Source organism: Sebastes umbrosus, chromosome 22 (assembly GCF_015220745.1).
Source record: "Sebastes umbrosus isolate fSebUmb1 chromosome 22, fSebUmb1.pri, whole genome shotgun sequence".
Lineage (NCBI taxonomy): Eukaryota > Metazoa > Chordata > Actinopteri > Perciformes > Sebastidae > Sebastes > Sebastes umbrosus.
Window position 1 is genome coordinate 23012125 of NC_051290.1, and position 20109 is coordinate 23032233.

General features: G+C 40.9%; 1 protein-coding gene across 2 annotated transcripts in view; it reads right to left on the reverse strand.

The window, feature by feature from the left end:
• Positions 1-20109, reverse strand: part of hdac8 (histone deacetylase 8) — a 46268-nt gene that overhangs the window by 5999 nt on the left and 20160 nt on the right. The window contains exon 10 of one of the 2 annotated variants that reach the window (XM_037759752.1): positions 7523-7628. In XM_037759752.1, the coding sequence (XP_037615680.1) occupies positions 7523-7628 (106 nt within the window). Of the gene's footprint in view, positions 1-7522; positions 7629-18642; positions 18932-20109 lie in introns of those variants that run through there. The other variant, XM_037759753.1, reaches the window with a different exon arrangement.

The following is a 20109-nucleotide window of genomic DNA, read 5'->3' on the forward strand; positions in this document are numbered from 1 at the left end:
AAATACATTTACAAATGGTCAATAGATTGTTATTAAATTTGTTGCAGGCAGCTTATTTTTGTTACTATATACACTATCAGTTAGCTTGTGAATCTTCATCCATAATAATAAATCATTATTTAGTAGTTGATTATATTTGTAATTTTAATCTAAATCTGCAAAGTGGCTTCAAGTATCAAATGTTTCCCTCTGAACAGTAGTGGAGTAGAAGTATAAAGAAGCAGAAAATGGAAAATCCCCAATTATAATTTTGAGGTACTTGTATTTTACTGATACCCCTTTCACAGCGAGGACTCAACCAGGGTTGATTGTGTGTCTGAAAGGGTTAACCCGCGTCGACTGACTCGGCTTCGCGACCCAGGTTGAGAGGTGGGTCGGACCAGGGTCGATTTCGATGTGAATGGCACGGACCAGGGTTGCTAACAAACGGGGCGGGACAAATGAGGGCGCACAGTCCGTGACGTAACTGTCACAGGGCACCGTGGCTCATAAACAAACTGTGGGACGGCAGCAGGAAGGATTTCAGACACACCGGAGGTGAATGACGAACGAGAACAACACGGATGTGTGGCGAGACATCGTGGTATGGGAGCTGCTGGCTGTCCGCGGTGAAGAAGAAAAAAACGTTAGATGACGGGACGGTGAGGGACAATGTAGTGTAATGTTAAACGAACATAACAGGCATCCGCCGTTACGTTACACGGAATCACACCACGTAATCCGACCACCTCACGAGAATAAAGTCATAATATTATAAAGTAGTAATTTGACATGTTATTTTCTTATTTCCTCGTAAAGTTATGACTTTTTTCTCATAAAGTTATGACTTTATTCTCGTAATATTATGACTTTTTTTATGTAAAGTTATGACTTTTTTCTCGTAAAGTTATGACTTTATTCTCATAATATTATGACTTTTTTCTTGTAAAGTTATGACTTTATTCTCGTAATATTACAACTTTTTTCTCGTAAAGTTATGACTTTATTCTCGTAATATTATGACTTTTTCTCATTAAGTTATGACTTTATTATCCCAATATTATGACTTTTTTCTCATAAAGTTATGACTTTTTTCACGTAATATTGCAAATTTTTTCTTGTAAAGTTATGACTTTATTCTCATAATATTACGACTTTTTTCTCGTAATATTATGACTTTTTTCTCGTAATATTATGACTTTTTTCTCGTAAAGTTATGACTTTATTCTCGTAATATTATGACTTTTTTCTCGTTATGTTACAACTTTTTTCTCGTAAAGTTATGACTTTATTCTCGTAATATTATGACTTTTTTCTCGTTATATTACAACTTTTTTCTCGTAAAGTTATGACTTTATTCTCATAATATTACGACTTTTTTCTAGTAAAGTTATGACTTTATTCTCGTAATATTCTGACTTTTTTCTCGTTATATTCTGACTTTTTCTTGTAATATTACGACTTTATTCTGAGAATCTCAGATATTTTTTCCCTCAGTGTGGCCCTAATACTCCGTAGTACATTGTCTCTTTGGCCCTCACTGCATTAGACTTGTATACTATATACTCAGACTATAAACTGTTACCTTCATAACAATGATCAAAAGTTTTGCGGCTCCAGACAAATTTGTTTTTTTTTTTTTTGCCTAAAATGTCTCTTTTGATAGTAAAGGTTGCTGAGCCCTGGACTGTTATAGAGTAACAGACAGTCCCAGTTCATCACATTATCAAGCAATTAGCAAACTTCATGAAATATAAACTCATTTTTCATGTTTGGATAAACTCTTATATTATCCAATAGTTGCCACATGTTCAGCTGAACAACTTTAGTAGGTCGACTATATGAAGCAAATCTTTGCTGGGATGGTGGAGTGAGAGAAATATACATTTCAGTCTTCAGAAGTGTCTAATCCATTTGTAAATGTTGCCTATATTATCATATTAGATAACACAATGTAGTCTGATATATGATAAACGTGTACTACAGGTAGACAGAGGAGGAAAGGTTCATGTTGATGAATAGATGCTGTAAATCTGTATGTTGTCTGTATGTTTTTGCATATATTACAGCTCCGTATCTGAATTGTCCTGACCAGGGTTCAACCCGGGTTGACTGGCTTGGTTTGAATTGACAAAAGGAGGGTTGGACCAGGGTCAGATAACCCTGGTCCAACCCTGGTCATTGGTGTGAAAGGGCTCTAGGTTAAACATATGGGTTTGGTACATGACACATGCTTAACGAAAATGAAAAAAAAAGGAAAGGGATTTTGGAGATTACCGCGTTAAAATTCAAAACTTTATGGTCCATTCGTGCCAGCAGATGTGGACAGATGTGGGCAAACACACGTAAACATACATAAAAACTCACACTGGCCAGTTTCTCAGGGAAACCGATGTTTATAAGCAGCACAGCCCTCCAAACCAGAGAAACACTTATCCACCCCGATGATGTCATGTGTGTGTTTGCCTAGAGGTGTGTGTCTTTGTGTGTGTGTGTGTGTGTGTGTGTGTTAAAGCCTATTCTTATTCTGCGTTCGTGTGCGTGCATTAGTTAAGTCAGCAGACATGTGGGTCCTTTCTTTAAATCAGAGACAGAGACAAAAAAAGACATTTAAAATTATAATACGCTGACTTGTCGTCCGTGGTTTTTGGTGTCTGCTTGTTGTGTGGTTAAGCGCTTTGTGACAGAACTAAAGAAAAAAAAAGTCCTTTCTGAGTTGACGGAGAGCAGAAGTTGGTAGAAGAGACATGAAAGAAAAGAGAGAGGACATAAAACAGATGTGACAGGTTGAAAGCACGACCAAAACTTCAATGAAAGAAAGAGCTGTAAAATCAATACATATTTACAATAACTATAAATTCAGTAAATTTACAATCTTAAAGGCAGAATCAGCTCTGACTGACTGAGCGAAGGCAGGAAAGAGAAGAAGGGACCTGATGGGACGTAGCAGCCGGTCTCTCTCCATCTTTAGCTCGTCTGCCTTTCATTTCTCCCTCCCTTTTATTCTCTCCATCCACCCATTCATCCACCCGATCCCTCCGTCGCCCCCTAATAAAAGCCGTATGACTGGAAACCAGCGATGCTTTCAACCCCTCCGGTTGGGATGATTTAATGCGAGCCAAACAGACCCAACTGAATTTCGGCAAATAAACTCCTGTTCCCCTGATTTGATGTGACCTGGAGTTTCTCAGAGTACACGACTTAATGCTGTTTGGATAAACCGTGACAACATCCAACAGGGCTTTTGTCATCTGCTACAGTAAGATGACCCGTTTCAATTTATGATTTTGTTTTAGTTGCTAATTGATACCATATCCACTCTAATGCAGATTTGAGAACACATATTTGTCCCACCGGCTTTCCGTTCACACTGAGCTGAAGCTTTTCAACCACCAGTCTCATCTTGTAGTTTGGATGGTGAAAGCTGAGCTATGTAAAATAAAATAGCTGTCTTAGCCTGTCTTAGCTTTCGTAGACATGGAGGAGAACTTACAGGGCACCATCACCGAAAAGCTCACTTTCTGTCACCTCCAACTCTCCGTCTTGTTTCAGTGGAGCTCATTACACAATACAGTTGTTGTCACTATGTTCTTCTGCAAAAGCAGTGATTTGATAATAGCTTCAAGCGTGATATACTGTATACTCATCACGACAAAAACTGGATCTGCATACTTTTTACTGCAGCCTCCAAGGTGAGGTGAGGAGCTGGTCATCTTAGTGGAGGGAAAGTTATAAATTATTAAAACCAAAACGTCACTGGTACACAAATCAATAAAAGGGCTAGACAAAATTAAAACTTGTGTTTATAGGCAGCATAACTATATTTCCTTTTGTGTGTCTGAACACAAGCTTGTTCAGACACACATTTATCCACACAAATTTTACTGCTAGAGGGATTTTGCAGTCCATGGTTATTTGCCCACAAAAGCTGTATGCTGTCAGCCTGTACCGTGGTGGATGTATTAACGTCTCTGCTCCCAAACAACCGGCTATTGGCCAGTAGCTAGTAGCGCTAGTAGCATGACATCAACAGAGTTGAATTGAGTTGTAGACTACATACAAAAGCACACCTCTTCTACATCCATGGTCTGTGGTCTATTGGACCCTCTTCTACATCCATGGTCTGTGGTCTATTGGACCCTCTTCTACATCCATGGTCTGTGGTCTATTGGACCCTCTTCTACATCCATGGTCTGTTGTCTATTGGACCCTCTTCTACATCTATGTTCTGTGGTCTATTGGACCCTCTTCTACTTCCATGGTCTGTGGTCTATTAGACCCTCTTCTACATCCATTGTCTGTGGTCTATTGGACCCTTTTCTACATCCATGGTCTGTGGTCTATTGGACCCTCTTCTACATCCATGGTCTGTGGTCTGTTGGACCCTCTTCTACATCCATAGTCTGTGGTCTATTGGACCCTCTTCTACATCAATGGTCTGTGGTCTATTGGAACCTCCTCTACATCCACGGTCTGTGGTCTACTGGACCCTCTTCTACATCCATGGTCTGTGGTCTATTGGACCATCTTCTACATCCATGGTCTGTGGTCTACTGGACCCTCTTCTACATCTGTGGTCTGTGGTCTATTGGAACCTCTTCTACATCCATGGTCTGTGGTCTATTGGACCATCTTCTACATCCATGGTCTGTGGTCTACTGGACCCTCTTCTACATCCATGGTCTGTGGTCTATTGGAACCTCTTCTACATCCATGGTCTGTGGTCTATTGGACCATCTTCTACATCCATGGTCTGTGGTCTATTGGACCATCTTCTACATCCATGGTCTGTGGTCTATTGGACTCCATTTTGGATCCTTGAAAAAGTTTGAGATTGCTCTCAAAATCTGTGTGCTGGATTTTTCTAACTTCCATTTATGTCCATCGCTCACTTAATGCTCGTCTGGGAAGCAGCCGGGCAAAATGTTTAATAAATAAATAAGTAAATAGTTATAATAGTACACATATTTATCATATTTTGTTGTTCAAGACAGGACATTTTGGTAGAGACATTAAATAAGGCAATAGAATAGAAATAATTTTGTTTTACTTTTGTACGGCACTTTGTAGGCGGACATTTTACTGGCGCTTTCAGTCCAAAATGGCGGAGGCTTAGCTCTGCTGCTGGGCGCCGACATTTCAATGGAACGAACAACTGACTTTCACTTCTTATCAATATACGTTCTTTGGTACAACTGTATAGCATTAGCACGTTAGCTGTAGCTAGCTAGCCAGCAGTGCATCTACTGAGTGTGTGCGGAGAGTTGTCTGTGTTTTCCTCTCGTCTTTCTAAGTTGTTGATATAGACCCTTATATGGAGAATTATTCTGCCTCCACCTACGCTCCGCCCCAAAAACATGTCATCATGTTTCCTAACTAAAAGGAGTCTATAGTCAGAGATTTGAGTTGCTGCCGTATTGCTCCGGAGTGCTCCTCAGGAACCAGTTGGAACAGGTTATGTTAACTATGTCCTACTGATCATGTTTTGTATATACATGTACAAAATATCCAATCACAGAGAGTGAAAGGTGACAGAATTGAGCTTGAACCTGAAGACCAAGCAGAAGATCCTGCCTGGTCACACTTCATACCTGACGGAGGCAGTAATGGAGAAGAAGAGATTTAGTAGCATTTCTATTACTTTTGGCTCTTCAGTGTGGAAAAACAGCAATAAAATGCTAAATGTTGTCATCTGACACATCTGAAAGTTGCCAGGTTGAGTGCATGAAGGAGTTTGAGAGGGCTAATTAATCAAAGAACAATATCTTCTTCCTCAACAACTACTGCTGTGATGCCTCTTTACTACAGAAGCTGGGTGTCGAAATTTCGTGGATGAAAAAAAAGTCAAAATAGCTCACTGGAGTTTAGTCGACTAATCGGTTGTTTTGGTCTCAGTCGACTAAGATTTCTTTAGCCGATTAGTCGTTTTTTATGCTATTTTCATGCTGAATGACTTATTTCCCAGAAACTTATGAAACCTCTAATTAGATTTAAAGTGGTGCTTTTGTGAGATTCTTTGTGGAGAAACTCAGTTTCACAGATCTGTAAATCAATGAATCGATTAGTCGACAAAAACTTATGAATGTTAGTCGACTAAGAATTCCTTTGGTCGAGGACAGCCCTCCTGGAGACCTAAAATTTGGGATATGTGAGCGATAATTCCACATTTTGAAATAAAAAAAAAGAGTTTTATCTGACCTAACCAAATCTAACTGACATCACTATCGTTAACATAACATAACAGAAACAAAAAACAGTTCTGACTCAGATATTCATGTCTTTTTTATCTAGTAAAGCACATCAAAAATACTTCACAAACATACTTTGGCTTTTATAGAGCATTTGCCAAAGAATTCAAATGAAATACTTTGACCTAATCTGTCATGTCAGACATGTCAACAGATCCGGCAGCAGACAGAAATCCGCGGGCGGGCATTTGATTCCTCACAGGAATAATAAATGTAATATATGTCATGTAAATTTGCCATTATCGGCCGATAATTTATCGGATGGGTATATCGTGCATCCCTGCATAAAAGCAAAGCCTTGAATGTAGGATAAATGGAGCTGGAACCAACTTCTTTTATGCATTGTTTGATGTTTAACAAGAAAAAGACAGTTTGGACTTTTGTGGTTTTGGAGGAAACAAACTCAAGCTTCAGTTCTTCCAAGGTGATTCAACACAACCTTTCAACCTAAAACATGGTGATGTGACCAGATCTTTTGCCATAATTAAGTCCTCCCGGGCTCGTATCACAAGCCACAGTGTTTCAGCACCTTCCATTCAATCGGTCAGACTCAGAGAATGGATAACTGCTGTGTCAAACATTAGATTTCACTGATGAAGGGAAAGGAAGGAGGATTTCCTGTTGGTCTGCGGTTAACACTTCCACACACCGGATCTTCAACATATTTAGATCTCAAAAACCCGGCGGCTATACGCAGCGTTGGGAAAATTAACTTGACTTGTAGATGCACTCCTCGCTTCGTTCCTGACCTCGGCCTCTACCCGCCGCTCAACTTTTCTCCTACGTTTCACCCTGCCGGAGGTTCTCTCTCGGGTGCTGTGGGCTGTCAGCGCCGAGACCAAAAGGGCCGTCTTTAAGGCTTAACCGCACGGCTACACACTCTCAGATTAATATACAAAACACACATATAAAGGAACATATAGAAAGATGCAGAAAGGATAAAATACCACATGTATGAAGACCCGGGGTCTGATTGAGGTTGTGGGTAAAAGAGCGGGGTCAGCGTTGTATTCACACACACAAAAAAGGATGTTAAGAGCCACAGGGAGGGAAAAAAAGAGAAAAAGAAGAACAAGTCATACTTTCATCCCACACAGAGATATATAGAAACAAGAGCAGACACATGAAACCACACATAAAAAGAGCCATGCTGAGACAGAAGGGCTTTAGGTGAGCGAGGGTTCAGGGAGACACACACACACACACACACACACACACAAACACACACACACCTGTTTACCCTCCACACCCACACAAACAGACGCACCTGTGCATCCACACACACACACACTCACCTTTGATGGTGCTGATGACCTGGTCCAGGTGTTTGGTGTCGTTGCGGTCTGGTCGACAGCTTGGGCTTATCTCCAGCGAGTAGTCGGGTCCATACTCTGTAAAAAACTAGACATCACATGACAGCGATCATTATGAGAAGTTCTGGATTTATGGATTTTATAAATCTCTTTTTCTTATTCGCAGTAATACTTTCATCCCTCACATCTGCACGCAGCCACTGCAGCAGAGCGCCAAAGTACACGTTCTCTTCTTTGTCTCTTTTTTTAAAGAACGCAGCTGCTTTCCTGGAACATTTCGGGGCTCCGTTTGGACTTTGAAGAGTTGGATTGTAAAACTGACTGGTGATGAATATTTACACCGGCTTTCAGGGATTAGTTCCTTAAAAAAAAACTAAAATACATTTAAAACAGCGGAAAACATCAAAAACAAGCTACACTTATACTATATATATTTATTCCCCCGAATTATGGATTATATTAAATTAATTTAAAGGAGCAGTAGTATTAATAATTAATGTTAGGAGTGAAAGTAGTAGTAATTATAGTTTTCTCCTGTATATGAAGAGTGCATAGCCACCGTGACGTCACCCATTGGTTTGTGTACTGCCATCTTAAAGCCCTGAGTTTGGCATTTTAGCCGTCGCCATCTCGTTTTTTAGCCGTCGTCATATTGGTTTTTGGCCGTCGCCATCTTGTTTTTTGGCCACCATCATATTGTTTTTTGTGCAACCAGAAGTGACACTAGAGGGTGGAGCTAAGTACAACCGAACGCTGAATAAGACATTTTTAGGCGACCAAAATGTTATAATTAACTTTCATGAAATGAAAACACACTGTGAAAGGGTTAAAGTTCTACAAAGAAAACACAGACAACTCCCGTACCGGACAACGCCGTGGTAGAGACCTGTCAATCACAAGGTAGCCCCGCCCTAAAGCATCCCCTGCTTTATGGTCTATCTGACTCTAAATGGGACCATCATTTACTAAATGAACATCATGCTGTATTGAAGAAGACTTGAAACTAGAGATTGAGACCATAAACTCATGTTTACAATGTTTACTGAGGGAATAAATCAAGAGAGAAGTAGACTCATTTTCTCAGAGACTTCTATACAATCAGACTTCTTTTGGCAACCAGAGGAGTCGCCCCCTGCTGGCTGTTAGAGAGAATGCAAGTTTAAGGTACTTCTGCATTGGCTTCGACTTCTTAGACCCGGAGGTTGCCGCCTGTTTTCTCCCTAACTTGATCACAATGACAATGCTAACATGCTAATGTTTAAATGATCAGGTATAATGTTTTTATTTTAGCGTGATGGCATGATAACAATTGCTCAGTAGCACTGGACACAGAACGCAGCTGAGGCTGATGGGAATGTCATTATTTTTTGCAACTTGGTCATTTGGAGAAGTTACAATTTTGATCTAATGACGGCACTAGATGAAAAGTCAGAGGATCACATTTCCATAACAATTCATCCTGATGGAAACACGAATATCTACGCCAAACGTCAGGTCAAATCCATCCAATAGTTGGTGAGATATCTCACTCAAAACCACAAATGTGAACCTCATGGTGGTGCGAGGGGAAAAGCCAGGGCTTCACCAAAGACATTGGGATTCATCCATCAAATTTCATGGCAATCCGTCCCAATATTTGTTGAAATATTTCAGTGTGGATCAAAGTGGTTCCTTATATATTCTGAAGTCAGTGTGCTGTCTAGGAGTTGCATTAATGCAAACAAATGTATGAGACGGTCTAGTCTGGTTCATGTACAGAAAGAAGATGTAATGCAGAACACAGAAGAGGAACCACAAATCAGTCAAACTTCCACTGGACAGCCTGGGCCTCACCAACAAGAACAAAAAAAGAGCCTGAGATGATTTCAGCACATACCAGAGGCTCCTGGCATTTCATGCAGAGTCGGACTGATTCCATGAAACAAAACCAGCCAATATACAAAAAAAAGAGAAGAAAAACAGGTGGAAATCCAGAGAGTGGGTTCAACCAGAAGTTAAAACCAGAGCACGTCAGTTGAAAAAAACACATTTCCAGGGAATTTGTCGGGGCCGTGACTCAGTGCCATGAGAGCAAAACAAACTCGGAGGCCAGGTCTGACCACAAGTGCGTCAGCCCATTTGCAGCAGCGACTGTTGTGAAAGCCTTGGACACAGGACTCAGCAGAACACACCGAACGAGTCGAAAGCAAAAGAGTCCTGCAAACATACTGCAAATATAAAAAGTTTGTCTCTAAAATGAAGTTCTGTTCTCAAGCTATAGTCAAAAGTTGAGCATGAGAGTTCATTCTGAAAGGCTGAACTAGCCAATGTAGATCCATTTTCTTTCAAATAATCAATTAAACATTTCACAACTTAAAGGGAGGGTCTATTATTTGGGGTATTTTGAGGTGTTTATATCATTCTGTAGCATCACAATGGAGTTCCTTATGTGTTCAAATCTGAACATTCAAATTTTGATCGAAGTATGTGCGTTTCAGCGTCAAAAGGCTATTGTCCCTTCAAGCCCTTCTAAAAACTTTTTCCTACGTGACCTGACGTAGGTTTCTGCATGATGACGCTGCTACATATTAGGGATGCACCGATACCGATACCAGTACTGTGCTCATGTACTCGTACTCGCAAAACGGCTCCGATACAACAGCACCGATACCACTTTACGGCAGCCTGACGTTGACCTCTCGTCACCATCTTTCGGGTCCTATCGCACGCGCTCACGCTCCACCTCCCCGACGGTGCAGGCGAGACGGGCCGGTGGTGCGCCCGAACTTTCATTGTGCCACGGGGTTTTGCTTGCACCCTCTGAACCGCACGTGCGTTAGACTCCTTAGTCCGTGTTTCAAGACGGGTCGGGTGGGTTGCAGACATCGCCATCGTCGCACCGGGAGCAGGAGGCCCTGTCCCTCCCCGGCGGGGAGAGAGGGCGCAGCGAGAAGAAGCACCTTCGCCCCGAGCCTTTCCAAGCCGACTTAGAGCCGGTCGCGGCGCACCGCCTCGTATGCCGGACTCCCCAGCCTGAAAAGAAGTGGTATCGGTGCATTCCTAGTACATATACATCCTTATAGTCAGTGTATTAACATTATACAGTATACAGTAACTTAGATTGCGGTCAGTGTGCTCCCAGTTTATAGAAGCAGACAGGAGTACCGGTACAGAAGCAAAGCAATGTACTGCTGTGGACGCCACGTTAGTTCAGATCAGAAAATCTCACAATAACACAAACAGACTAACCGATCGAAGCAGCGGTAGACCAGCAACTACTCTGTTCTGTGAGGGAAAATGACTGTTTTTGTGAATGGAGTCTGGTGGCTTTGAAGAGAGCGATATAACGGCTTCAGTTCCCCGTTGGAAATGGCTGTTTGACGCCGAGGTAAAGCGTTGAAAATATTCTAAATATACTGTAGCGTACACTAGGGCTGGTCGATATAGAGAAAATCAAAAATCACAATATTTCTGACCAAATACCTCAATAGCGATATTGCGACGATACTGTAGGGTTCTGTACTGTTGGTGCTTTTAACAAAATATTTACACAATGACATTTTTGAATAATAATTATCAGTGATGTGGATATAATGACTAAGTGGGTAAAAGCAAATAATAGAACAGTCAGGTGAGTTAAAAAATTACAGCCTTTAAAACCAGGAAAAGACAACACTTATGCCATATTACAATATCCAAAATCTAAGACAATATCTCATATCATGATATCAATATAATATTGATTTATTGCCTTGCCCTAGCGTACAGTTAAACTGATATTGATCTTCAATATCAGTTTTTCTGCTGCTCCCGTCCACAGCTGCTTTACCTCTACCTAGCCGATATATCACTCTCTTCAAAGCCACCAAACTCCATTCACAAAAACAGTAATTTTACCTTACAGAACACTGTAGTATACATACAACGCCAGAAAAAATCCAAACTAACCCTTTCAATTATTGTCGACTCAGCTAGTGCTAGCGTTCACATGATTCATAACCTTACTGATTAGCTTACTACCTACGTCACTGCTTTTTGCTAACAGCGTGAGTGGGCATTTCCATTTGAAAAAAAAACAAAAACGGAAAAAAAACAGATGGACCCGCCCTTTAAAGGTCATTTTCAGGTTCATACTTGTATTTTGTGTTTCTACTAGAACATGTTTACATGCTGTAATGTTCAAAAAAAAATGTATTTTCCTCGTACTGTCTGCCTGAATATAACTGTATTTACTAGGGGTGTAACGATTCATCTACTATATCGATGTATCGATTTATATTCCTACGATACTACTACATTGATAGGTACTCGGCAAGTTGTTCTTCACAGGAGACGTATATCGATATAAAATCGATTTGAAACGCAAAAATCGATTGTATCGATATTAAGGATTTGCACCTTGTATTTAAGGACGACAAACTTTATATGAAAGTGAGTTTAAGCACTTGTATTAGTAAAGAAAACACCGGTTCTCCAGACATGCGCTGGCTTGCCAGCTCTGCCCTCTGCAGCGCGAGTACGCATCCATGACTCCTCCTCTCTCACCCGGTAGAGCTGGAGGGAGATGAGCAGTGGTCTTCATGAGACGGGAGTGGCTTCACCCACAGGAGCTTTCCCCGTGCGCTGTCGGTTTTTCATTCAGAGAAAATGACTTTTCTTTCCCTGTCATGATATCTATATACACGCAGCATCAGCCTCAGGTATCCAGCCGGAGAGCAGATGCTCCGCGAGGTGAATCATCACGACGGGAGTAAAGTAAAAACGTCTGTCTAACATAGTTTTAAAATGTTTCTACAGATGTTTTCATGTATGAAAAGAGCCTAAATGAACCCTCTAGGTGGACTACTTGATTATTATAAGTAGATTATTTAAACAGCGTTTGTATAGGAATGATTATTGTCCCAAGCTGTTTGATATTAGCGGTTGATCAGTGTGTTATTGCTCTACAGTTTATATTGAAAATGAGAACAGAAGCAGCAGGTTAAACCACTGTTCATTTAACTTGAATAGAAATTGGTTGATTATATTTTTTGTTAAATATTGCACTGCCTTGTATCTTGAGAACTGAATCAGCAGGTCCTGCAGTTGCACTTTTTATTACTTTTCAAATAAAAGCTTTATGTATTTGACATTAATTGTTGTTTACTTGTTTATATCCATAATTAATTTATCCCTGATTCCCTTACAAGAAAAACGTTGAGGAATCCTGACCAGTATCAGATATTTATTTCACAGTCACACTGATTGAATTTTTGGCAAAAAAAGTTACTGTATCGATTTCAAATCATTGAATCGTATCGTATCGTATCGTATCGTATCGTATCGTATCGTATCGTATCGCTCTATATGAGCCAAATATCGTCCTGAATCGTATCGGAACCATGGAAATCGTATCGTATCGTATCGTTGTAAAAATGTATCGTTACACCCCTAGTATTTAGCCTCTGTCTGAAATGCTCCATTTTAGTGCATTTCAACAGAATTGCGTTGCTAGGCTACGGTTTGGGTCCATGTTTACTTCCTGTCAGCTGATGTTATTTACATCCACTGCAACAGGAAATAAACTGGGACACATTTAGAATGTTTATGTTTAAAACCATGTAATGGTCTATATATTGTATATTTGCGACATCACAAATGGACAGAAATCCTAACGGCTTGTTTCAAACACACAATTTCTGAATACGGGCTGTGTGTATTTCTCCGTATATTGAGTGTGTTGATAGTTTAACAGTATTTATAAAGACTTAAACCTGTTTTATAATATAAAAGACATGAAAATCTCACTTTTTACAATATGGGACCTTTAAATTCATATTGATCGTCTCTGACTCAAACTAAAGGCCGTAAGCACTTCCCGAAATGTGAGACTGCTCCTTTAAGTTGGCGTAGCGATTCTGCAAACATCCCGTAATGATTTCTGCGCTAATGCCACAGCCCGCCTTAAAGACAGGAATATCTTGTTTTGGACTGAAACCCTTTAGTGGATTAGATGGATGTCATTAGAGAAGACTTCAGAAAGTCTGTATTGGCAACACACACACACACACACATGCACGCACGCACGCACGCACGCACGCACGCACGCACGCACGCACGCACGCACGCACGCACGCACGCACGCACGCACACACACACACACACACACACACACACACACACACACACACACACACACACACACACACACACACACAGAGAGAGAGAGCTGAGCCAACATGCAGTAGGAGTATTACTTTGGTGTACTTGAAAGACAAAGACTACTCTGTCTTTGTTTAATAGCCCCGTATGTGTGTGTGTGAGTCAGAGAGAGGGAATGCAGACGAAGGTAAGAGTGTGTGTTTGTGTGAAAGTCCACAGATATTTGGTTTTGTGAGTACATGCCTACTAGCAAATATCCATGGTGTCTTTAAGTGTGTGTCTGTGTGTGTGTCTGTTTCCAATTAGCTCCGATGAGTTTCTGTGTCTTACCTCCGGTCTCAACAGAGCTCAACATGAGAGTAGTTACTTAACACACATGCACACCCCGCAATGTATTCCCCATGAACCCAGTGCTCTGTCTCCTGCTGTCCAGCAACACACACACACAACACACAACACACACACACACACACACACACACACACACACACACACACACACACACACAGTCTCCTGCTGCTGGCGTGTTTGGCTTGGATGACCATGGGGCAGAACGAGAGAGGTGCAGACACTCCTAAGAGAAACATTTCCCTGTAATATTTCTATAATATTCATACTACTTTTTAGACTACAGGAGTCAGTAACGATGAGAGAAAAAAGACGACAAGCGATGGTGAATAAAATAAATGATAAAAGGGAGACTTCAGTGCCCGATCCAGTGACGCAAGCGTATCTACGTCACCTGGACAAGGTCAAGAGACAGAAAATACTCGCCGACTGGCTCCAGTGTCTCTGGCAGAGACACACGGAGAGATAAACGGTGGAAGGTCTCTGATTATTTACCACGGTCCTTAACATGGACCCTCTGCCCATCACTCACTGAGCTTGTTTGTATGAGAAACACTGGCCTTGATGCAGAGGACGCTGTGTGTGGATCTAAATGTTTTAATAAGGGTTTTGCAGCTTATATATATAAAAAAAAGCAGTAAAAGATAAAGTTGTAATAATACTAGGACTGTCAAAGTTACCGTGTTAATAACACATTAATGCAACTTGCGATTTTTAGGTTGTAGCGGCTCAGTTTTAAAGCTAGAGTGAAGATACTGGTGTCATATGAAACTAGAAACCTAAAGAATCCATTTTACCAACCAAGTCATGCCTGTTTGTCGCAAAAGAGGTTAAATAATGCTCCAAAGTTAGGCTAAATTTTGGCAAGGAAAAACTGGTATGGCCATTTTCACAGGGGTCCCTTGACCTCTGACCTCCAGATATGTGAATGTAAATGGGTTCTCTGGGTACCCACGAGTCTCCCCTTTACAGACTTGAACAACAGCCACAAACTACAGACCTAAAGCATTCAGAGGATGGATGGATCAAACTAGAGACCTAGAGCATTCAGAGGAAGGATGGATCAAACTAGAGACCTAGAGCATTTAGAGGATGGATGGATCAGACTAGAGACCTAGAGCATTCAGAGGATGGATGGATCAAATTAGAGACCTAGAGCATTCAGAGGATGGATGGATCAGACTAGAGACCTAGAGCATTCAGAGGATGGATGGATCAAACTAGAGACCTAGAGCATTCAGAGGAAGGATGGATCAAACTAGAGACCTAGAGCATTTAGAGGATGGATGGATCAGACTAGAGACCTAGAGCATTCAGAGGATGGATGGATCAGACTAGAGACCTAGAGCATTCAGAGGATGGATGGATCAAACTAGAGACCTAGAGCATTCAGAGGATGGATGGATCAGACTAGAGACCTAGAGCATTCAGAGGATGGATGGATCAAACTAGAGACCTAGAGCATTCAGAGGATGGATGGCTTTCCTAGCTACATTGACAATAAGGGGGTTTCTGAGCAGTTTACACAACACAAGTGTTCGCCATCCAATCGCCGAAAAATGCAATTCTTGCAGAAATCTCAAAATGTCAAAAGTTTTTGATCATAGCATGTCTTTTTCTATGGTGTTCCTCAAGGTCTTGGTGTCTTAATGTGGTATTCTGGAGGGATTATTGATGTTCTAAACCCTGATACACTTTCACTATTTATTTTAATTCATTACTTAATGAATTCATGTCCCTTTCTTTCTCATAACTTGACACAGTGCTGAGCAGCATCTCAAATTAATCTTTAGGTTCTAAGCTTTAAGATGATGTATACCACTTCTATGACATCTACTGTTGACCTGCTGTACCCCCCTAAATATCCCCTGTTCCCCCCTTAAAAAGACTACAACGGTCATTGTGGGTCTCAGAGGGTTAAAGCAGCAGTAGCAGTGGTGCTGTAATAGTACTTATATGGCAGTAGTAGCAGTAGTAGTCCAGTTAACAAACTGTATTAATTGCAGTTGTAGTAACAGAAGTTGTGATCGCAGTTGTAGCAGTGATAGTACGTGTACTTGTATGCATGAGCCCATCTGTTGACAGCAGTGTGTGTGTGTTTGTTTTCACAGCGATCAGCAGGATCTCCGGCTATGGAGGATGCCGAGCTGCACAGCGGAGGGGAAAACGTCTCAGAGAACAAATGGACTCTGTCTGCTATCAAGCTGCTATCTAATAAATGTTTTCAACAAGGAAAGAAAAGCGGCCCGATGCCCGAATCACAGTCACATAACGCACGTACACCTCCCTCCCTCCCTCCCTCTGCATCTGGACTCTCTCCCATCCTCCCAGCCTCTTCATCAATCCATCTTTTATAGATTCATCTGTCAGTGTTCCTTCTGAGGCAACAAATACTAATGGGATGAACAAGTTTTTCCACCATGATGAGTAAAACATTCTGTCTCTAATATATTAATACTGTTTAAACTTTGAATGGTGTCACTTTATGTATTCTGTGACCAATTTTTTCCTTCAGCAGAGAAAGGTATATGATCATGTAAGTCTGCTTAATCTAAAAGAGTCTACAGCTCAGTTCAATATTCTTTGCATTTTAAACTGATAAGAACACTTGGCAGCACTGCTTGTCTATTTAACAAGATTACATTTATAACTTTATAACCTGCCAACCTTTTTTTTAAAACCCACCATCAATATTTTGCCTTGATATCATACAGAAGATGACGGTCAGCACGCCCCAGTTTAGAGAAACAGACAGGAGTACCAGCACGGGAGCAAAGTAATGTACTGCTGTGGACGGGGGCAGCAGCAGAACAGATGTTTGCCACTTAACAAAATCAATATCAGTTTAAGTATACACTATATTTAGAATATTTTCACCACTTTACCTTACTGTCAGACAGCCCTTTCTGACTGGGAACTGAAGCCGTTATCAATGCTTTCTTTAAAGCTAGCAGACTCCTTTGACAAAAACAGTAATTTTACCTCGCGGAACACGGGAGTTGCTGGTCTACCGCTGCCTCGATCGGTTAGTTTGTTTGCGTTATTGTGTGACTTTGGTTAGTTTGGATTCACCAAGTGCAACTGCGAGGTAAAATTACTGGTTTTGTCAATGGAGTCTGATGGCTTTTGCGAGAGCATAGATGGATACGTCTTGAGTTCCCCGTCAGAAAGGGCTGTCTGATGGCAAGATAAGGCGGCGAAAATATTCTAAATATAGCGTACACTTAAACTGATCTGTTCTGCTGCTGCCCCCGTCCACAGCAGTACATCTCTTTGCTCCTGTGCTGGTACTACTGTCTGTTTCTCTAAACTGGGGGCGTGTTGACCGTCAACAACTGTAGGTAATACACTGACTATGGAGAAGTACCTCATACAACCACACTGAGAAACACCCAAACTATACCTTTAACGTTTGTGAGTGATAAGTTAAATAGTGAGAATTGTTTTCTTGCTGATATCGTCTCTGAAAATGTAGTCATAAATGTTTGAATAATAAAGTAACTTTGCAACAATAATAAAAGTTATATATATATATATATATATATATATATATATATAACACAGCTTTGTTGAATACTCGATTCTGATTGGTTAATCAAGGCGTTCTACGGTCTGTTATTTCTATATAGCAGACCGTTGCTATGTATAACAGACCGTGGCTATGTATAACAGACCGTTGCTAAGTATAACGGACCGTTGCTATGTATAACAGACCCTTGCTATGTATAACAGACCGTTGCTATGTATAACAGACCCTTGCTATGTATAACAGACCGTTGCTATTTATAACAGACCATTGCTATGTATAACAGACTATGTATAACAGACCGTGGCTATGTATAACAGACCATTGCTATGTATAACAGACTATGTATAACAGACCGTTGCTATGTATAACAGACCGTTGCTATGGGCTGAGTTCTGATATGGGACTCTGGAGGACCGTTTTTGTATCAAATTATTGATTTTTTCAGTAAGTAGCTGTGTATTAAGCAGGATAATGTACAGCTAGTGGGTCATGCAAGACCCCGACGCGATTCACAACAATGACCGGCTCGCTGTACATAATCCCTTACATGGTTACTTTTTATCGTGTGTCGATGCAGCACAATACATCCAAACTTCACCACATAAAGGTTCCTTTTAGGATTTTGAACACACTTTTCTTATCAAAGTACCAGTTCTCTCAAATTAGGAAAACCCCTCGTTTGCATTTTTCTAAAACATTAAGAAGTGATGTAATCCATCTCCGAATTGAAAATGCATTAATATCTATAAAAATCTATTATCTATCTATACATTTTATGTACAACTGTGATCCAGTTAATGAGAAGAACACAGTGCTGGGAAAGGTAATATAGTTTGATGTGTGAAAGCAAGTGTAAAGTATGACCTCAGATATAAATGTTAATAAAAAGGAAGAAAAGGAATCAAATTGGAAAAAAAGCTCCAAAGTTCAAATATAATGAATCTTGTCCAATAGGAAAATAAAAATGAAGATAACAAAGTGAATGATGATCCCATCTTCTAGGATCAAGCCCGTCCATGAACTTGAAACACAAACAGACATTAAAAAGACAACTGCAACACAGACACGACTCCCTGAAGGGAAACAAGACAGGAAACTACCTCTGTCAGCTCATTGTTGGTGCGACCCAACATTCACCAACACTTTACCCACCATGATTCAGTCAAACAATCTAAGACATTTGATTCATTACGATCGATAAGAGGAGAATGAAGGAGAATAATCAACTTTTTCACTGCACATTTTTCTATGTCATTTTGTAAACAGACGAATTCCCCTCAGTCTGACTGTAACACACACGCACACACTCCTCCGGTGATGTTTCCGGCGATTGAGCCCGTGACTCTGGGAGCCGACACATCCCTGACGGCAGCGAGGGGCAGGACAGGAAGTGGCTGCAGACAGGAAAAGAGGAAGAAGGAAGTAAAGAGGCGGGACGCTTCCCCGCTGCCAATCTGGGACCAGAGACGTCCTCCCTTCCTGTGTGGCTCGGAGACAGACACTCATTTGTATCTATTCGTGTTTCTATCGTTAGAGACGAGTGGGAATTAAAGTCAGACATTGGACGAATGTGGATACATCTGGGCTGTGGTTGATCAGCTTGTGTATCCTACCAGTTCACATCAGTTCTTTAAGTAAGGGATAATGTACAGCGAGCTGGTCATTGTTGTGAAAGAATCCCCGAAAGGGCGATGCTGCACCCCAACGCGAGGCAGGCTACTTACTGAAGAAATCAATAATTTGACACAAAAACGGTCCGCCAGAGTCCGACATCAGAACGGAGCCCATAGCAACGGTCTGTTATACATAGCAACGGTCTGTTATACATAGCAACGGTCTATTATACATAGCAACGGTCTGTTATACATAGCAACGGTCTATTATACAAAGCAACGGTCTATCATACATAGTAACGGTCTGTTATACACAGCAACGGTCTGCATAGCAACGGTCTGTTATACATAGCAACGGTTTATTATACAAAGCAACGTCTATTATACATAGTAATGGTCTCTTATACATAGCAACGGTCTGCATAGCAACGGTCTGCATAGCAAATGGTCTGTTATACATAGCAACAGTCTATTATACAAAGCAACGGTCTGTTATACATAGCAACGGTCTATTATACATAGCAACAGTCTATTATACAAAGCAACGGTCTATTATACAGAGCAACGGCCTGTTATACATAGCAACGGTCTGTTATACAAAGCAACGGTCTGTTATACATAGCAACGGTCTGTTATACATAGCAACGGTCTGTTATACATAGCAATGGTCTATTATACAAAGCAACGGTCTATCATACATAGTAACCGTCTGTTATACATAGCAACGGTCTGCATAGCAACGGTCTGTTATACATAGCAACAGTTTATTATATAAAGCAACGTCTATTATACATATTAATGGTCTCTTATACATAGCAACGGTCTGCATAGCAACGGTCTGCATAGCAACGGTCTGTTATATATAGCAACGGTCTATTATACAAAGCAACGGTCTATTATACAGAGCAACGGCCTGTTATACATAGCAACGGTCTGTTATACAAAGCAACGGTCTGTTA